The following is a 17,415-nucleotide window of genomic DNA, read 5'->3' as shown; positions in this document are numbered from 1 at the left end:
TAACTGTGTAAAGGAGAAATTTGTTCATGTTTTCACAGAAATATGAAAAATATTAGATAGGGAACTATAATACATAGAGCAGTGGTTCCCAACTGGTTCAGTCAGGGTGTCCAGATGTATCCGTAGTCTTTAGTTTAAGGTCCACACATTACAAATGAACACATATTTAATTTTATCTCACAAAATGTAAACAACATGCCGGGTGAGAACACGAAGAAATAAAGCATACTGCAAGAATTAGCAGAAATGGCACTTCAAAATAAAAGCTCTGTGCAAGAAATTCACTGTACATCAAAAATTAAGTGTCTTTTTTACAAACTTCACACGTTTACGAGTCACTTATGGTCCATTCAGAATGGAAGAGCAATTCACTTTTGGACCACCACCCAGCAGTTGGGAACCACTGATATATAGTATAAAGGCTTTTTTTAAAAGATGCTTTTCACGTGAAAGAAGGTCATTTTAAAGGTTGTCTGATTACATCGAAGTACTCATTCTTTGTTTACAGTAAACGTCTCAAAACAGTCGTATAAAAAGTGTAAAAAAGAACTTTTTTTTTTAAATGCCATGGGATATTAATTATTCAATTAATCGCAAGCCCCTAGGCGTTTAAGTAAGGGAATTAAGGGCTTTGTAACTGTATTTCTCTATTACCACTGATTGCTTTGTGGTTTGAGGATGTTATTGCTCTCCTTTCTTTGTTCCAGTGCGCCGATTTCATGAGCCACAGCACAAACTGTAACTGAAGTCACTGAAAGGTGATTGAAACTCAGTAGTTTCTACGGGGTGAAATGCTTTCTTATTTTCCAGTGACCTCAGTGAAGATCAGGCAGCTAAACATTAGTTCCCTCGTTGTAACCCTGAGGGAGTTATGGAAAGAGCCAATGCAGCATTTGTTTTAGCGGCCTTTTTCGCTGTCCTTGAACCTTCGAGTACGAGACTGCAGAGGGGGGTTGACTCACCGTTAGGCATCCCATCAGGCTTTGCTCGAAGGGGCGCTGGAAGGCTCGAGGGTCGCCACACCAGTCCAGCAACTCGGTCGCTGCTGTTTGGAAATTTGCTGGATTTTGTAAGTGCTGGAGGGAAAAAAAGGAAAGATTGGGAATATGTTAGAGTCCAAGAACATTTAAAGGTCACTTGGAAACAGAACAGAGATTATATCTGTTAGATTGCACATTTATCTCTTTATTAATAAATAATAGAGTAGTAAAGTAAAGTTTGATTTTTCTGCCCAAATCTGATTAGGCTGGAACCGACCCGCTGGGTTGGGACTGGACCGGTCTGGATCGAATTTTTAACATTCCCCCTGGCTTGCATCAGATCGGGCTCTTGCTAAGTCCCTATTACTATACAAATTCAAATGCCTAAGTTTTACTTTCACTGTGCTGCTATGTTTTCTTCTGCTTCTGCTGGTGTTCTGAATAACTACGCGCACTGAAAAGACTTCTGTTGACTTTAGCGCGTAAACATTTTGTTTTAAACTGCTGCCATGCTCTGGTCCGGATCCGCTTGGACAGAAACTTTGCAAATTCATGAAGGTTTGGGCCTGTTTTTGGGTCTGAGCAAAGCTCTACAGTACATTAGAAAAGATTAGAAGGCGCTGGATAATTGGGTAGATTTAATTTAATACATAAAACCAAAATCTATCCTCCATACTTGAAGAATGCATGCATATATGAAAAATTTTTAAAAAATACACATATCCTCAAATAACCTACAACATTTCATTACATATTGAGGCACGACAGGATAAAACATTTTGAAATGTTAACACAACTTGTTTACAAATTGGTCCTGACCTGATTGTATTAAAACTGTGACATGGCATTTATAGGGTTTAATTACTAATGCTAATACTGGCTAAAGTAAAGATCAAAAAATAAAATAAAAAGCTGACCTGGCAGAGGCAGCACCCCATGTACAAAGACTATGTCCTCACCACAACAGCCGCAATTCCAACCCATAGCAAAAAATTTCAAACAAAGGCAAAAGCAAAAAATAAATACAAATATAAAAGATTATTTAAAATGAAGTCTAAAATTATAATAAGTTTTAAGACCTGCTGTTGAAAATTTATTCTGAATGTCTAAATGTATATAAACATAGACAGGAGGTATCTAAAAGAAACACGTGGCGGATGCAGTTTCTTAAACCCCAGATGAGAGCTGGAAAACTGGCGGCTGGCGTGTCGAGAGAAAATCTCTTGTCACCAAAACAAGGGCCACGCCAATACCACGATGAATAATTAAAAGCACTCAGAGTGGCTTTGAAGAGGATAATATACAGTATGTGCCACCACATTTCCCCAAGTTGATCTTAGTACAGTTTAGGTAACTTGAAGGTTTAAAGCATTGATGTGCGGGGCTGAGGTAGGTCCCCATTAGATCCACGTGTCCACTTCACTCTCCCCTGATTTCTACATCACCGCCTCGCCACCGAGTGCAATAAATCTCCCTGTATGGCTGCATGAATAGCCAAGCAAAATTTCACCAGCTGGCCCTGAGCTGTGACTTTATCTGACAACGGGCTCCTTGACCTACAGGTACGTCTTTATGGCATTCATTCCCCGACTGGAGCCCACTCGCTAACCCTGTTGTCCGTCTTGCTGTAGAGAAGCAACTAAAATACTGACCTCTCTGGGTCGCCACATTAGACTCACTGTTGGTCACTACTTCTCTAAAAGCTTTTAAACCTCAATATGAATCACTTCATACATGGAAGAGCAGACTCACCACCTCCACTCTGCAGTAATCTTTTGCCTTTGGAGAAATAACATGCCCAAGCTTTTGCAGTGCACTTGTACAAACCAGAAACAAATGGACTCCCACTCGATGGCATCAAAGGTAAACAGAGAGGTTTGTCAGCTTAAAGTGAGCGGGTGCTTTGATTTCACTGTCAGACAGAGAAGCAGAAGAGGAAGTGACAGCGGTACAGTCACTGCCTCGCTGTGCTTTTTTCTTGTTTGCTCTTTAGGGGGCAGCAGAGGTCAGGATTTGATAAGGCAGCTTTCATATCAATTTACAAAGCTGCCGTTTGACAAGGGCCGGATGAAACCAGTCTTGTTTATTTTATGTTCTGTCCGAGACCATTCCCCGCTCGCCCTCTTTGTTTTGGGAGACGTGGTGGGGATGCTGAGCATGTATATTCGGGATGAAGTCTCCTGGAGAAACACACACATCCACAGATGCTAAATTTAGATGAGTCTGGAAGCTAGACAACACACGCAATCAGCGCGCTGAGGATGGAAAGGAGGGAGGAGGGAGAATATGTAGAGGGGAGGGAAAGAGGGGGGAACACACACCACCAACACTTGGGCTTGAAGTGATTACTGTTCTTTGCACTCAGAACAATTGGTCCCACCAGTGTGGCTGTCACATGGAGAGCTTGGCACTGCCACGCCACAGATGTTCCCCCTACTCCGGCCAAAACCCACCAATCAAACCTAAACTAGTGGCCAAGAGACCCCTTGCTCCCCCCTATCCTCGTCCCCTGGGCGAGAATGATCCTCCAACATTTACACTCCAGTAAAAGCTCGGCTCAGTTTGAGGGAAACAAAGACGGACCGGCGCTCGCGGTGTCCTGAGAACACAGCTTTCTTCAGATACAATCATCCTCTGTACTCACGTCTGGAAACGACTTGATCTGCACATCTGCAGCTAAACTGAATGTGACAGCGCACACGAACTGGCAGAGACTCCCTTCCCTTTCAAAAATCACAGCTTTTGGTTATGCTGCTGTTGTTATTCAGCGACGCCCCAGAGCACTGAAAACATATTAATGGAGACAATTAACCCTGGAAAGAACACAGTGGCAGAGAAAAACAGCTGCATAGCCAGTGCAGCAGCAGCAAGAGTACAGAGAGGAGCTGTCTTCCAGTTCATCTTGAAATATTGACGCTTACAGTTTGAGGAAGTGCTCCTGCGGCGAGAGGAGAGTTCATAGTTTCCGCCAAACCCCTGTACGAATCACTGAGTGGAGAGGCTGACAGCAAACTGGCTTCCCCACAGTGAGAGGAAAAATACAGCCTCTGAAATAGATACCAGCAGTATCACGGAGCCCATCTTCCCCAAAGTGTTCACCGAGGTGCAATTCCAGGACGCAGGAGGAAAACAAACTGCCACTGGGAAACTGTGTTTGGTGGTGAAATCAGATAACTGTTTTTGTGTATCTTTTTTTAAAACACCCTCGTCTGTTTTGGTGGTTAAACAAGCCAGCATATTTATAAAGCTCTTCATATGTCCCCTTTAGGTGTTTAGCACCAAACTAACACTACCTGTATTGTTTAAATTCCCAAATATTGATGAAAAAGGTATTAAGGGATGCAAAATTGTGCAATTATTCTGCTGATTATTTTATTTATGAATCAATTTAGCTTTGAAATGTCCAAAAATAGTGAAAAATGACCATCACGTGTTCCCGGAGGTAACATCCTCAAACAGTCGAAAATCCAAAGATATTTACGTTAAAGGAGCAATGTGTAAAATTTAGGGGGATTTAGTGGACAGGTGGTTGTGGTGACACTCTCACTGCTCGAATTTAGTGGCAGATTCGGTGTATCTGCTGGCTATAATACCTGTCAAAAAGTGTGCAGACTCAGCCTACTCAGCCCACCGCAGGCGTGTGCCGGTGTGGAAATGGTGCGATTCCCCTGAATGGAGCAGTTTCATGTTTTAAATCAGAGTTTCTCTTATGCTATTTGACGTGTCATAGATGGATTGCTAGCCCAGCATCTGCTAGTGTGTGCTCGCCTATTTACTCTGATAACTTAAGTTCCAGAGGTTCAGGAGGAGCTGAATCCTCTCTAAGACCAACAGACCGAGTGATTTAAAACAATAAAAACACTGAAAAAAACAGCTTCACCTTAAAAAAATCGCTTTATCCAACAATCTTGTGACAGAGAGTATGCAAACTGTGGTGGCAGATGTGATAAAACCAAGAAAATGCAAATTTTCTCCTTTCAGAGCTGCTGCTGAAACAGGTTGGTGCAACATAGTGGACTCCGTGGACGAGGATCCGTTCCCTATAGATATAGATAGATGTAGATCTATAGATATAGATATAGATATCGTTGGCTCATTATAAGGTAACGAAAACACACTTATTTTTTTTTAATCGGGTAACTACACACTAAATAAAACATACTTATTCTATTACATTCCATTTCTGACAATATATCTCCCTACACACTGGACCTTTACATTACACAGAGGTTTTAGGTATCAGCCATATTTACCTTCTTTCACATTAATGTCAAACAAAGCAGAAGTTAACGAGACACCTGATGCATTTTTTATACATTTTAAATATCATAATCAGTTTATTAAGGGGAAAAATAACCATGCTTTCACAGTTAGGTAAAGTTATTGTTTATAAATCACATTATTGCAATTTCACAACAGGATGGTAATTTAAAAATTACCACCGTAATGATTTCTGATTTAACTTTCAACCCTTGATTCAATCAGGCTGACAGATTCCAATTTCCTCTACTTTATCATCACGCTCAGCAGTAATTTATCATTTGAGCAACAAAAATCAATTTGTTCCCCTGTCCGCTGCACTGGCTGGGAGTATTCAGACAGACATGTCACATCTTCCAGAAAACAACAACACAATGGAGGAGGCTTCATTTATATTCCTGCTCCTCGTCCGTATTGCCTCGGAGATGCCAAAATTTCAGCGTGTGCACACTTTCAATTAAAGCAAACAGCTGGATTGGTTTACAATATTTCCTTAATTATTTTAATGGCTTGGATATTGGACAATGGGGAGCAGGGGGAGAAGATAGTGAGTTAATTGTTCTGATCTCCCCTGATGATCATCTTTGTGTGCGGGGAGGAGAATAGACGGCCGGCTGAATGGGCTCACTGCTAGTCTAATTGGCAGGACATAAATGGTATTTATTATGCGGGCCTTCCAAACCCTGATTGTCTGCGGCACAAAGCCGCCTCTATTAGCAGGGTGCTGGCTCTTACTGGTTGGTTTGAAATGACCCGGCGCTTAACCATTTATTAGATGGACTGGAGGCCTCCTTGTATGCCATGGATCTCTCTAATTGGCATGTTTACCCATGTGCTGCTTCCCCGGCCGCTAACACTGGGACGTGTTTGTTTAAATTTTTGCCTCGCGGGGGTTAATACATTTAACCCCGCAACATTTGAATTGTTCAACTTTAGACTGATGCAAATCCCTTTTCCTGTTCTGTCAACTTCCTTTAGAATAATTCATTAGCTATTAGCAATACAGTGCATTAATAGAATCCAATTTCGCCTCCCATACGACTAAAGAAGGAGGGGATATTGAATATTTAATATCCTGCTGTGAAGAAGGAAAGCAGACTGGAGACAGAGAGTTTACCTCTCTCTACCTTATTACTTAAGGACATCAAAGCTTGGCTCTACACACAGGGGCTTCCCTCTGTTTGCTCCCTAAACACTCGCCTCGTCTTGCGATCTGCCTCACCTTGTCTGTTTCTCAGTAATAGCCGGGAACTCCCCGCCGAGGGTAAAACAATTTGCCACGTCCACACTTGCGTTTAAGTGCAAGCCGCATACATTGTCCCAAAGGCCGTCTGATGTACTTTTTCAGGAGGTGGACCTTCAGCGCAGAGCTCAGAAAACAAAACGGGGCCGTCAGTTGAGAAAAGAGATCAAAGGGGGAGAGCCCTGTAGCCCGGGGTTACGCAAGTATGTCTGTTTAATTCTGCCAGAGATTCGTCCCGCAGTAAACGGGGGGGAGAGGGGAACAAAAGGACTCGCTGGGAGTCAGCGGTAGTTGAGAGGGAGAGAGGGGTGATGATGGGGGAGGGAGGGGGAGGCTCCGCTCTTTGACCCCAGTCAGTAACCCGAGTCACACCACAGTCCTGATAGTGAGACCGAAAAGATTAGTCACTTTACTGAGGCCAAACAGGAAGTCTAAGAAGTATTCTGGTCCTAATTGTGAGTGTGTGTGTGTGTGTGTGTGTGTACAGGCACAAAATTTGAAAAGGAAACCAACAGTGTTAGCTTCCTACTTTACAGCAAACATTTAGAGAAATTGCACAAATATGGAAATAACACATCCCTCCATACAAGCTGCACTGGTGAAAACCATCAAAACTACAAACTTGTTCACATGTTTTTTCTCAACCCACTGAGGATCATTTAAAGGAATACTTCACACCCAAATAACCATTTATACATCAGTTACTCACTATGTGTGACATTTAAACACTGAAGAAAACATTTGTCTTGCATGCCTCCAGTGAATGCAGAATCCATATTTGCATATATTTCTTATAGAACTGCACCACATATGTCAACAAAACACCTTTTTTATGTTTTTAAAGAATCTTGCGGTTATCTGATAATATGGAAGATTCAATTTTCTTCTTTAAATTCAAAAGATTATTTTACTTTCTCCTGCTAAAACTCTTAAAAAATGTGACAGCTTTGTTTTTCAGAAATCCTGAAAAAGCTTTTCTTCTTTTCATTAACAAATCTGTATGTGCAAAGAAACTGACAAAATGATCAATCAGTAATGTTACGCTGCATAAACATGAATGTAATTTAGGAGCATTTCCCCTTGAGAAGTGGCAGTGTAGGTAGAAAGTTTCTCCAAAATGCTACCAATACCTCAAATTTAACTTCATTACACTACTGAAGTACCTTGTTACTTCACACCTGTAGCACATGTAATATCATAAATTTGCCTTACGTGGCTTTTCAAAATGTAAATAAGAAAACTGAGAATAAAATATCACTGACACAATGCTCTCACCTGTTTGATACACTGCAGACGGTCATTGGTCTGCTGTATGTGTCTGTCCATCGACGGAATCGAGTTCATGTTGATTGTCCCTCTTCGGCCTCTACCTGCCAGCCATTAAACTGGAGCGTTCTGCAACAGACACACACACACACACACACACACACACGTGTTAAAGCTCGCCTCTTCCCAGGGAAGCTGCCAATCCCGTCACCACCAGGATATTGCAGTTTAGTGTGTACACGTGTGTGTGTGTGTGGTGCGGTGAGCTGAGCGGGGAGATATTGATTTGGCAGGTGACAAGCACCTCAGAGAGCCCAAAGGATGACATTCCTCTCAGCTCCTGTGACACCTTTAACAAGCCCCGGCAGTTGCCCCCAGAACGCTGCCGCACACCTTCGGAGAGGACACAGCGGAGGGCTCAAAGAGGATGTCTGACCATGTTTAAAGCACCTCGGGGCGAAAATGAACAGAAGAGGAAGGACGCACACACACATATTTCTGAGCCGGCCTCAGAAAACTGCATGAAACCCTTCCATCCCGGCCTGTGAGAACATTAACTTGGCATGTGGTTCTCTGTTTACATTACTTAGCCATTATGTAATCTTTGGTTAACAATTATCTGTACCCTGGGCCCAGACATGCTCAACATTTCATTTCTCCCTCCCCCTTGCTATAAGAGTTCCTCTAACAAAACCCCTTACAGCGCACTATTGATTTTGGAGCAGCAGCTTATGGAAAACCTCATTCTCTCTCAGTTTTTTTTTAACCAGGAGAATAATTTTTCACAGACGGCAAACAATGGCGCTGTGATCTGACATGCTTCATAACATTATCACAAGTTAAAAAGTATTACAAGCTACATTAAAGGTTATCAATTTTGCCCGAGGGGGCTGTGATTTAATGTTGCATTCAGCATCAAATAAATATCAGGGTGTCGGCTGTAACTCATAGCGACCTGCAGCTTCAAGTGGAGTGAATTAACAAGCACATATATGTGTGGTGGTGGAGAGCTCCATCTTCACCTCCATCTTCTCCCTCCTTTATCTCATCCTGTCTCCATCTTTCCTTCTCGCCGCTGCGGGGACGTCTCTTCCTGCGGCGCACCATCTCTCACTCAAATGCTCGCCCCCATCACTCAGACCCCTCCCACCCTCACGCCATCTTTCTCCATTACCATCACACACTGAGAAATTTCACTGCAGAAAGTGCCGGTGAAATGAGGAAGAGAGTGAGAGGAAAAGAGAGAAAGAGAGAGAGGAGGCAGCATGCTGCACCATACTGATAATGCTCACTTAGGGGTCTCTAGCTGGATTTAACGGTAGGGCCAGTAATCTACTCCACTAGACAGCTAAAGAGCTTTTATGCTACCTATTGGAGCTGCTCATGCCTGTACTTGAGAGGAGAGAAGGGCACACCAGTGCATTCCTCTCCATAAATTAGAAAGCACATAAAAAAAACAGACATCCGAGGAGTTTTTCCGTTCCCACTCAGTTTGCAGATAGAAAGTTATTTGTTTGTGACATTTTTGAAGTTTCACATAAATGCAGATTTGAAGTTTGAGGGAGGTCTGGATGAAGGCGTTTGAGACTAGATGTCGGCAAACCTGATTAGAGCTGCGACAGTTAATCGATTACATGATTAGTTTTCAACTTTTGAATTAACCACAGACTAGTTTGATAATCGATTCATAAGTCATTTTTTAATAAGTAAAGTTAAAATTCTCTGATTCGGGCGTCTTAAATGTGGATATTTTTTGGTTTCTTTACTTCTGAGTACTTCATGAGTCCAGTATTACCAGGGGATCGCATGTAATTTAGAAACTACCTCTCAGAGTGTGTTCATTGATGTTCATTATCTCTTTTAAATGTGGTTTGAACACACAGAACCGATACTGCCACACATTGTTGCATGTCGGGTCATGTCCATCTTGAGATGAGCTCGCTCTTTCTACGGATGGCTCTCCATGCTGTGTGGCAAAGGAGGAGCCTCCTGCACCCAAAATGTTGTCAAAACTTCATTTATAATTGCCAGCTCAGCCTCTACTCTTAATCGGGAAAGAGGCAGTAAAGAAGGCACGGATAAAACTAAATATAACCCCAAATTGCAGAGACGCTGATTCGCGGAGAAGTAATGTTATCACATTACCTGCGTTTGGTGAAATATGGAAGGTAAACTACAGTTAAAGCCATGGCAGATTTGCATGGGATTAAAATCACAAACAACCTACACAATTATTACAAATTGCCAGAGGTCCCCAGAAGAATAGTAATACTAGCTCCAGTGGAAAAAGGGCTTATAAACTGAACCTTTTTGGGCTGTGAACAAAACAAAACACCTGAGGATGTTATCTTGGCCTTTGGGAAACACTGATCTGACATTTTTCATAATTTTCTGACATTACATAAAACAAACAACCAATCAATTAATCAAGACAATCATCAACAGATTAAGCAACAAGGAAAATAATTGTTAGTTGCAGCCCTAAACCTGAGTTAAAAAATTTTCTCCCACAAGAAATATCATAATTTTAAGAGAATATTTAGGTAAAAGGTTAAAAGAGAAGTAAAATAACAAATGCATTAATGCATAAATGCATAAATAATGCAACAACACCACCACTAGCAGCATATAAATAGATACTGTTCTGTTTTTTTCAATAAAGACATCCTATATGTCACACAAGACAAAAAGCACCACCCTATACTGATACATGTTCACGCACTGACTTTCTCCCTCTGGTGTCTGCTGCTGTAACCCTCAGTCCCCTCTCCGTGCCAACTGATACTGAGCTGCTCCTCAGCGAGGAGGGGCGGCGTTGGACCATCGTGCCCCTCAGCCGCCAGCAGGTGTCTCCCTGGCCCTTCAAAGGCCTGGCTAGTGGCACAAAGAAGGCGGAGCGGTGTTGCTTTAAGCCTTTACAAGCTCTACAAATCCTCAGCTGCTGCTTCCTAACAGGGCCCACTCAGCCCGGCACTGCCTGTCTGACCTTGTGGTTATTGATGAGCGAGTCGACCTGCTCTCTCCGTCTCTCTTCCCTCCTGCCCTTCCTTTCGCTCTCCCTCTTTTTTTCTCTCTCAATGTCATCCTTCTTACCTCCAACAGTGAGTTAAAATGAGGGGAAAGAAAGGGGCTGGGCTGCCATTCACCACCCCTGCTTTTTCTCTGTTAAACACACATTGTAATGATACTTCTGACCTCCCTGCACTCTAAAGTCCCTGTATTTACATTTAATTCCTTCCCAAGATCATTTTAAAAAGTACTGAGATGGCAGTGTTGGGGAGTAATTTAATTTTCAGATATTCACTTGTTCTAATTAAACGCTATTCCTTTGTTATATCTTTAATGACTAACAAGAGCCAAATTAAAGATTAAAGCGGTGATGCTGTGGAGATATGACAACAGATGCAATTACAAGCCTTCCCTCTATTTACAGGCTTCTTTCTAGATGTTATCATTTATTATCTTCTCTGCGCCATTACCTAATGCGGTGGTTCTCAACTGGTCCACATTTCTCATAAGTCAGCAGTTCAAGGTCCGCATATTTGATAAAACAACACATTTTCAGTTTTATTTCACAAAATGTAAACATGTCGGCTTAGAACACAAAAAATAAAACACTGCGAGAAATGCATTTAAAATAAAAGCTCTGTGCTGAAAATTCACAGTACTTCAAAATAAAGTGCGTTTTTTTTTTTTTTTTTTTTACAAGCTTGACACAATTATGAGTCACTTGCAGTCCATTCACAATGAACCTGTGACCCACCTTTGAGCTACAACCCACCAGTTGGGAACCACTGACCTAATGTGAACTTATTCGCTGGGTTATCCCTGAAATCGCAAGTGAAGTGTGTGAGGGGGAAATCAGTGCCGATACATGTGCTTAATTTGCTAAATTGCGCGGCAGGCGTTACACAACAAGTTGAGAGCTGTGGATTCCTGCACAACAAAAGACACATGGAGGGAATGATGAGTGGGAGGGGAGGAGGGAGACCCGCTTTCCCTCCCTATTCAAGGGGGAGCTAAAATATATGTATTGAGTGGGAGCTGTAATAAAACGAAACGGGTGAGGAGATGCAGGCTGGGAACAAATATGAAAGGCAGTGGAGGATGGCGGCAAGGTGATGGAGCACCACCGGAGGATTGGATGAAATTATCTCTTTATAATCAGGGGGCTTCTGCATGGCTGCCTCCTCCATTGCCCAGTGACAGATGAGGCCTACCTCTTCAAATGGGCTTTTCACAGTGCTATCAGCCCACCTCTAGGGTAAAACAATGTTTTTCTTCCCCCCCATACCACCACTTTAAAACGCTTTGTTTCCGCACGGCACCCCGCAGAGGACAGGACCGTCTCCCGTCAGGCAGGGTCCGTGTTTGTCTCATTACGTGATCATGTTACATAAGTGTACCTTGAAAAGGGCTGCGGATTTAATTTGATGACAAAACTGTGCCACGGCAGGGACTGGAAGACGGTGATGCTAAACAATGTTGAATGGAGACACTAAAGCAGAACATTATCTGCAGTAAGTAAGAGGGATTGCTTTTTGAACTGTCACAATCTAAACATTATTCCAGACACCCAAAACCCAGCCCCGCATCTTCAAAGAGAGTTTTCTAGCCTGTTAATGTAATGTAGACGAGTTGTGCGCCTCTGCTCTGCAGGATGAAAACAGTCTGAGGGGGAGAGGAGTAGACAATGATTAGCTTTATCCCACCATCACAGCAGAACAAATGGATCACGAACCCTCGCTGCTTTACACAGTCTCTCAGCTGAGCTGTCAAGGCACAGGGAAGTGGTAAACAGATTTAATTTATTCATATAAATGGCTTGTGAACCAAAACAGTCAGGCTACTCTGGGGCCAAGCACAGTGTTGCTAAAAGGATATTTTCAGTTGAGTACAACTTGGGTCTTATTAACGTAGATTTGGCCATTGGTTATGATAATATTGTGCTAAGAACATGGTGCTACAACAAAGTCTGACAGGACATCAGATAAGTTGTAAACAAGCCCACAGTTTAGCCAGATTATCTGAAAACATTTATTTGGAGGTAAATTTAACACTAAATGTTTCTGAAATGTGTATCACCTGACTTCATTTCCCAGATCTCAGCTGAACTTCAAACTTTACTGAAGAGTCTTTTCTCAATACACGCATGCTGGAGGCTTCAGGTTTCTACATCAAACGAGTGCACATAGCATACAGGACCAGGACTGGCTTCCAGACGAGTTGTGATGTCACAAATCAGAAAAAACGGTCCCTCTTCTGCACATGAATGTGAAAATAATTCTGTCATAAACTATACAACATGCTGAACACCAAACATCTAGATATATTCATAAGAGGAGGGTGATTTTCATTAAACCAGATGTATACTTTAAAGGGAAAATTCGTCACCTTTTGTGTAGATGTCCAATCAGTATTGATGGTAAACATAGTCAATCTATGCAAAAAATCACTCACTGTGTGCTATTTTGACAGAGAAATCTCAGTTCACACCTGCGAAATTTGTTGTTTTTCCTGCATCCAGTGACATCATTGCATGTAACAGTGGTGAAGCTGGAAGCAGGAGGAACCAGGTAGCCAGGTGGCATGCTTTCCTTTCCTTTTTACATGAAAACTAGCCATGTTCCTAACAGCGAAAACGGCTTTCCAAAATGTAAGCGTAGAGGATGTGATGCACAATGACATATTTTACAGTGTTTTGACTGAATTGGATACGCTCTTATATTTTCGAGCCAGAGGATATGCAGAACTCAACGATAAAGATTGCCAGATTGCCCAGGGCAAGTAAAATGCTACGTCAGCCAGGCAAGTCTAGAAACTTTCTTGTCAGATTGAAAAAGTTGTAAAAAAGGCAAAAAAAAAAGGGCAAGTAGATTTCTGATGCACTGGTGGAAGAGGGCAAAGAAGAAATACAGCGGAGAGAAGCCGACGCTGTGGCTTCATTAGCCGTCTAAAGGATTCAGCAAGCCCTCCAGAACCTGAGCTGCTGAGAGCCAACACCGACCGGTGAACGTCTGATACCAACAGTGTGTGTGTGTTACTATGCATGAAAGTTTTCCTCCTCACTTGGACGAAGGTGTGGTGGAAACCTTCTTCAGGATTCTGAAGATAAACTGAAAAAAACAACCAAGACCAGCAGGGCTGAGAGGGCACATGACCACTGAGTGAACGTTTTGTCAATTAACACTATGGTAAGCTATTTTATTGCGTTGCCTCTTTGCAAAATGTTATTTAATTTAAGCTGGGCTTTTATTGTGAAAGGTAAAAAACGGGGGGAGTGAAGCAGTAATGTTCCTCCGTGGATGATGTTAAAACATTTGGATCATGCTTGTTCAGACCATGGAGCGTCCATGTTTTTATTCTGTTAACTGTATTAGTATAGGTGCAACTATTACATCTCAGCTACACTGTTTTGGCCAACAGAGTAAGCTCATGTGCAATGCATCCTGGTAAATGTAGGCACTGCTTGCACAGCTCTGTTAGTGGGATAACTCAACTCTCTTGGTCAATATAATACACACTGAATTTATTACTTCAATAAACTACATCTACCAACAACACTGAGTGGACATCCACATAAAAGGCGGCAAATGTTTGTGTCTTTGAACTGAGACACATTTCCTGCCTCAAGTGGGACTCGGCCAAAGTATGGTACACAGGCAGAGAGTCGGAGGGTGTCTGCAGGAGTAGAAAGACAACAAACTGCGCTGGCCACCATCCCGACCACACACATATCTTCTCACCTTCCCTTGAGTGCTGGACTGGCATCATGATACCATAACAACACCCTCAGTCACTCCTAATGTGCTTTACAACAACACTACAGGCAGGGTGTTACACCTCCGCAGAGCTGTGTGAAACACCCCCCTGAACCAACACACACACACACACAAACACACACACCCCTCACTAATCGAAAGCTCAAAGTACTGCTGACACTATTAAAATGGAACAAGGTGGCCTGAGCGGAGAAATCAGCATCACTCTCGCACCTCATGGGGACACGTTGAGACGTGCTGCTCAAGGTGATCGCGTCCCTGTGTGTCGTCTATTGTAGGTGAATTAGGCAATAAAGGGCTAATCGGCGCCATCGTTGACTTGGGCTCGGCTGTTTGCAGCACTTGCTTAAGGGCGATAAAGATGAGGGAGGAGGAGGAGAAAGGGGAGGAAGCATCTCTTCACCCTCATGATTTTAATGAGCTTTGATTCCGAGATATGTCTTGTTTTCTTGTGACTGTCGGCCGAGGCCTGACGCGAAAGCTCCCCTTTAATTATCTCAACATTGTAGAGACGCCGTTTTCTCACTCTGAGGGAGGGGTGTTTAGTTTGGAGAGGGCAGCTCTAGGACTCCAGGTGTCTGCCTGGTTCTCCGCCTGGTAAGTGGCCAGGCAGGCAGCGAGGACAAAGCTGTGTTTGTTCGACGAGAGGAAAAAGCAGAGAGGATGGAAATGTGTACGAATCGGCGCCGCTTCCATTGTTGCTTTACAGAATGTGCCATAATCCTCGGCAGGCTCCATCCAGAGCTGGCACGGAGGATAATATGGGCTGCCTCCTGCCTGTCCCACCTCCCTGCTCCTACCTCCCCTCCCCTCAGCCCTTCTCCATCACCCCCCCACCCCCTTTCTCTGCTGCACACACATATGGACACACAGCCACTCGAGTGCACGCACACACACTCTCACACCTCCCCACATGGCTCCTTAACAGGCTTGGGAATGGATTTCTTTTATTTAATGTGGTTTGGTCTGCAGCTCCAGCGGCAACCATGAGCAAGGGTGGGCTCACAGTTGTGCCACTCACTCACTCTCACACACACACACACTCACACACACACACACACACACACTCAATCCAAGGAGCCCTGCTGCGTTTGTCGCTGTTCACTGATCTCTCCCTCTTCCCCTCTGTCTTTCTCCATCTCCCATTCTCCCTCTAACTCACTCCACTCCCTCTCTCTCTCACGCAGACCCACATTCACTCCCCCCCTCCCTCCGTCTCTGCCCTCTCACTTTTTTTTCATGACAGCTCACATAAGCAAGCCTCCTGGATTCCTGCGGGAGCCCCACGTTCAGTACACAGAGATTGTTCAGCCATCAGGCACATCTGCAGCGTGATTAGAAAAGCAAAGGGAGCTTGGTGGTGGGGGCAGGAGGGTGGGGTGGTTGAAGCCCCCCACCATCGCTGCTGCTACATCCCCCCCAGCAGCAGAAGAAGAAAACAGAGGGTTGGGGATCATAGAGGGGCCTAAGCAATATCTCCTCTCTAACCAAGTGTAACGTTTCACCAAGTCTCAGCGGCCGATCGCCGCCTGCGATAAAAAAAAAAAAAAGGGACAAAGGCAGACGGGGGCCAATCTCTCTTCACCACCAAGCCCCCACCCACCCTCCAACTCGCAAAGGGAGGAGAGATGCTCCTACATCCCAAACATGAGGAGCATCATAGTGGTTTCTCCCTCTCCTCCACACAGCTACTCTTTTAATTTCCTTCCACCCTTTCGCTAATAGCCGGGGAAGGGAGTGTGTGTGTGTTGGTGGGGGGGGTCAATTCCCTCAGGGTGCTGGAGGCAGCACAGATGAGCCACATGACTGCGTGTCGCCTCCAAAGAGCCCCACTAAAAGCAGAGCAGCGTGGAGCTAACAGCTAGCCAGCTAGCCCCGCGCTCGCCGGTGCTCTATCAGCCTCTCCGCTTCCTGCCAAGCTCTTCTCTCTGCTCCGCAATCCTCCAGGAATTTCAGAGGCATGTGATGATGATGATGATGATGATGAAACCGGCGAGCAGTGTAAACCGGCAGTGACTGTTGCGATACCAGGCGAATTCGCACTCAATATCTCACAAAGAAAGCCGTCACTACCACCCTGAGCCCCGTGAAACACTTTGTCTTAAAAATTGCCTTTGATTGTGAGCACAGAGGAAAAGTCAAAGAGGCATTTTATTTCCATTTCGGTGAGTGATATTGTTGCCGTGTAGGTGCTGACACCGCTTCAGACAACTTGTGAGTGAGTGTTTTTCTTTTTTTTTTTTTACCCCCGCCTTCCTTTCTGTCTTTTTTTCTTACCCGTCTCCTGGTTTATTATGCATTCAGCTCATGTGTCCCTCCTGTGAGTGGCTGTTCATTTTCCACATACCACGCTTAATCCGGCCAGCTAAAACTTTGAAATAGCGGGAGCCGCAGACGCAGCCGCTACCCAGGAGGAGCCATTATGAGGTCTGGGAGAGAGAGACTGATAGCGCTGGGGGGAGGAGTGACAGGCGAGCTGCAAGATACATGGGAAGGAATTCAAAGAAGGCTGAGAGCAGAACACGAGGGCGTGCGTGTTTGTGTGTTTCGCTGCCTTGCAAGTGTGTACGGGCAGCGGTGATAAGTCAGGGGCAGTTGTGTGTTGTGTGTGTGTGTGTGTGTGTGTGTTTGATGGGGGTATTGGCGTGGGCAGGGGGATGGAGGACCTCCTTGTCTCCATTGTGCCGGTGACCTTTGGCCTTTTGTGACTTTGAGTGAATGGGAGGAGAGAGATGCAGAGAGTGAGAGCGAGAGATTTTAAATAGTGCATGAGCTCAACCTGCCAGACACTGATGGACAGCAGCAACATGAGCTTTCTCTGTTTCACCCAAGACGCCTGTGAAGACATACCATCAAACTGCCAGCACTCATAACGACCTCCCTA

At 44.0% G+C, this 17,415-nt stretch overlaps 1 protein-coding gene across 4 annotated transcripts in view; it reads right to left on the bottom strand.

The window, feature by feature from the left end:
• LOC121958533 (zinc finger MIZ domain-containing protein 1-like) overlaps nucleotides 1-17,415 on the bottom strand; it is a 143,713-nt gene that overhangs the window by 46,228 nt on the left and 80,070 nt on the right. For all 4 annotated transcript variants that reach the window (XM_042507502.1, XM_042507504.1, XM_042507506.1 and 1 more), the window contains exons 3-4: nucleotides 7,759-7,878; nucleotides 963-1,076 (exon numbers count right to left, since the gene is read on the bottom strand). In XM_042507502.1, the coding sequence (XP_042363436.1) occupies nucleotides 963-1,076; nucleotides 7,759-7,827 (183 nt within the window). In that variant the 5' untranslated portion in view covers nucleotides 7,828-7,878. The remainder of the gene's footprint in view (nucleotides 1-962; nucleotides 1,077-7,758; nucleotides 7,879-17,415) is intronic.

Source organism: Plectropomus leopardus, chromosome 19 (assembly GCF_008729295.1).
Source record: "Plectropomus leopardus isolate mb chromosome 19, YSFRI_Pleo_2.0, whole genome shotgun sequence".
Classification (NCBI taxonomy): Eukaryota; Metazoa; Chordata; class Actinopteri; order Perciformes; family Serranidae; genus Plectropomus; species Plectropomus leopardus.
The sequence above is the reverse complement of the archived record's forward strand: the minus strand, read 5'-3'. Positions and strand labels throughout refer to the sequence as shown.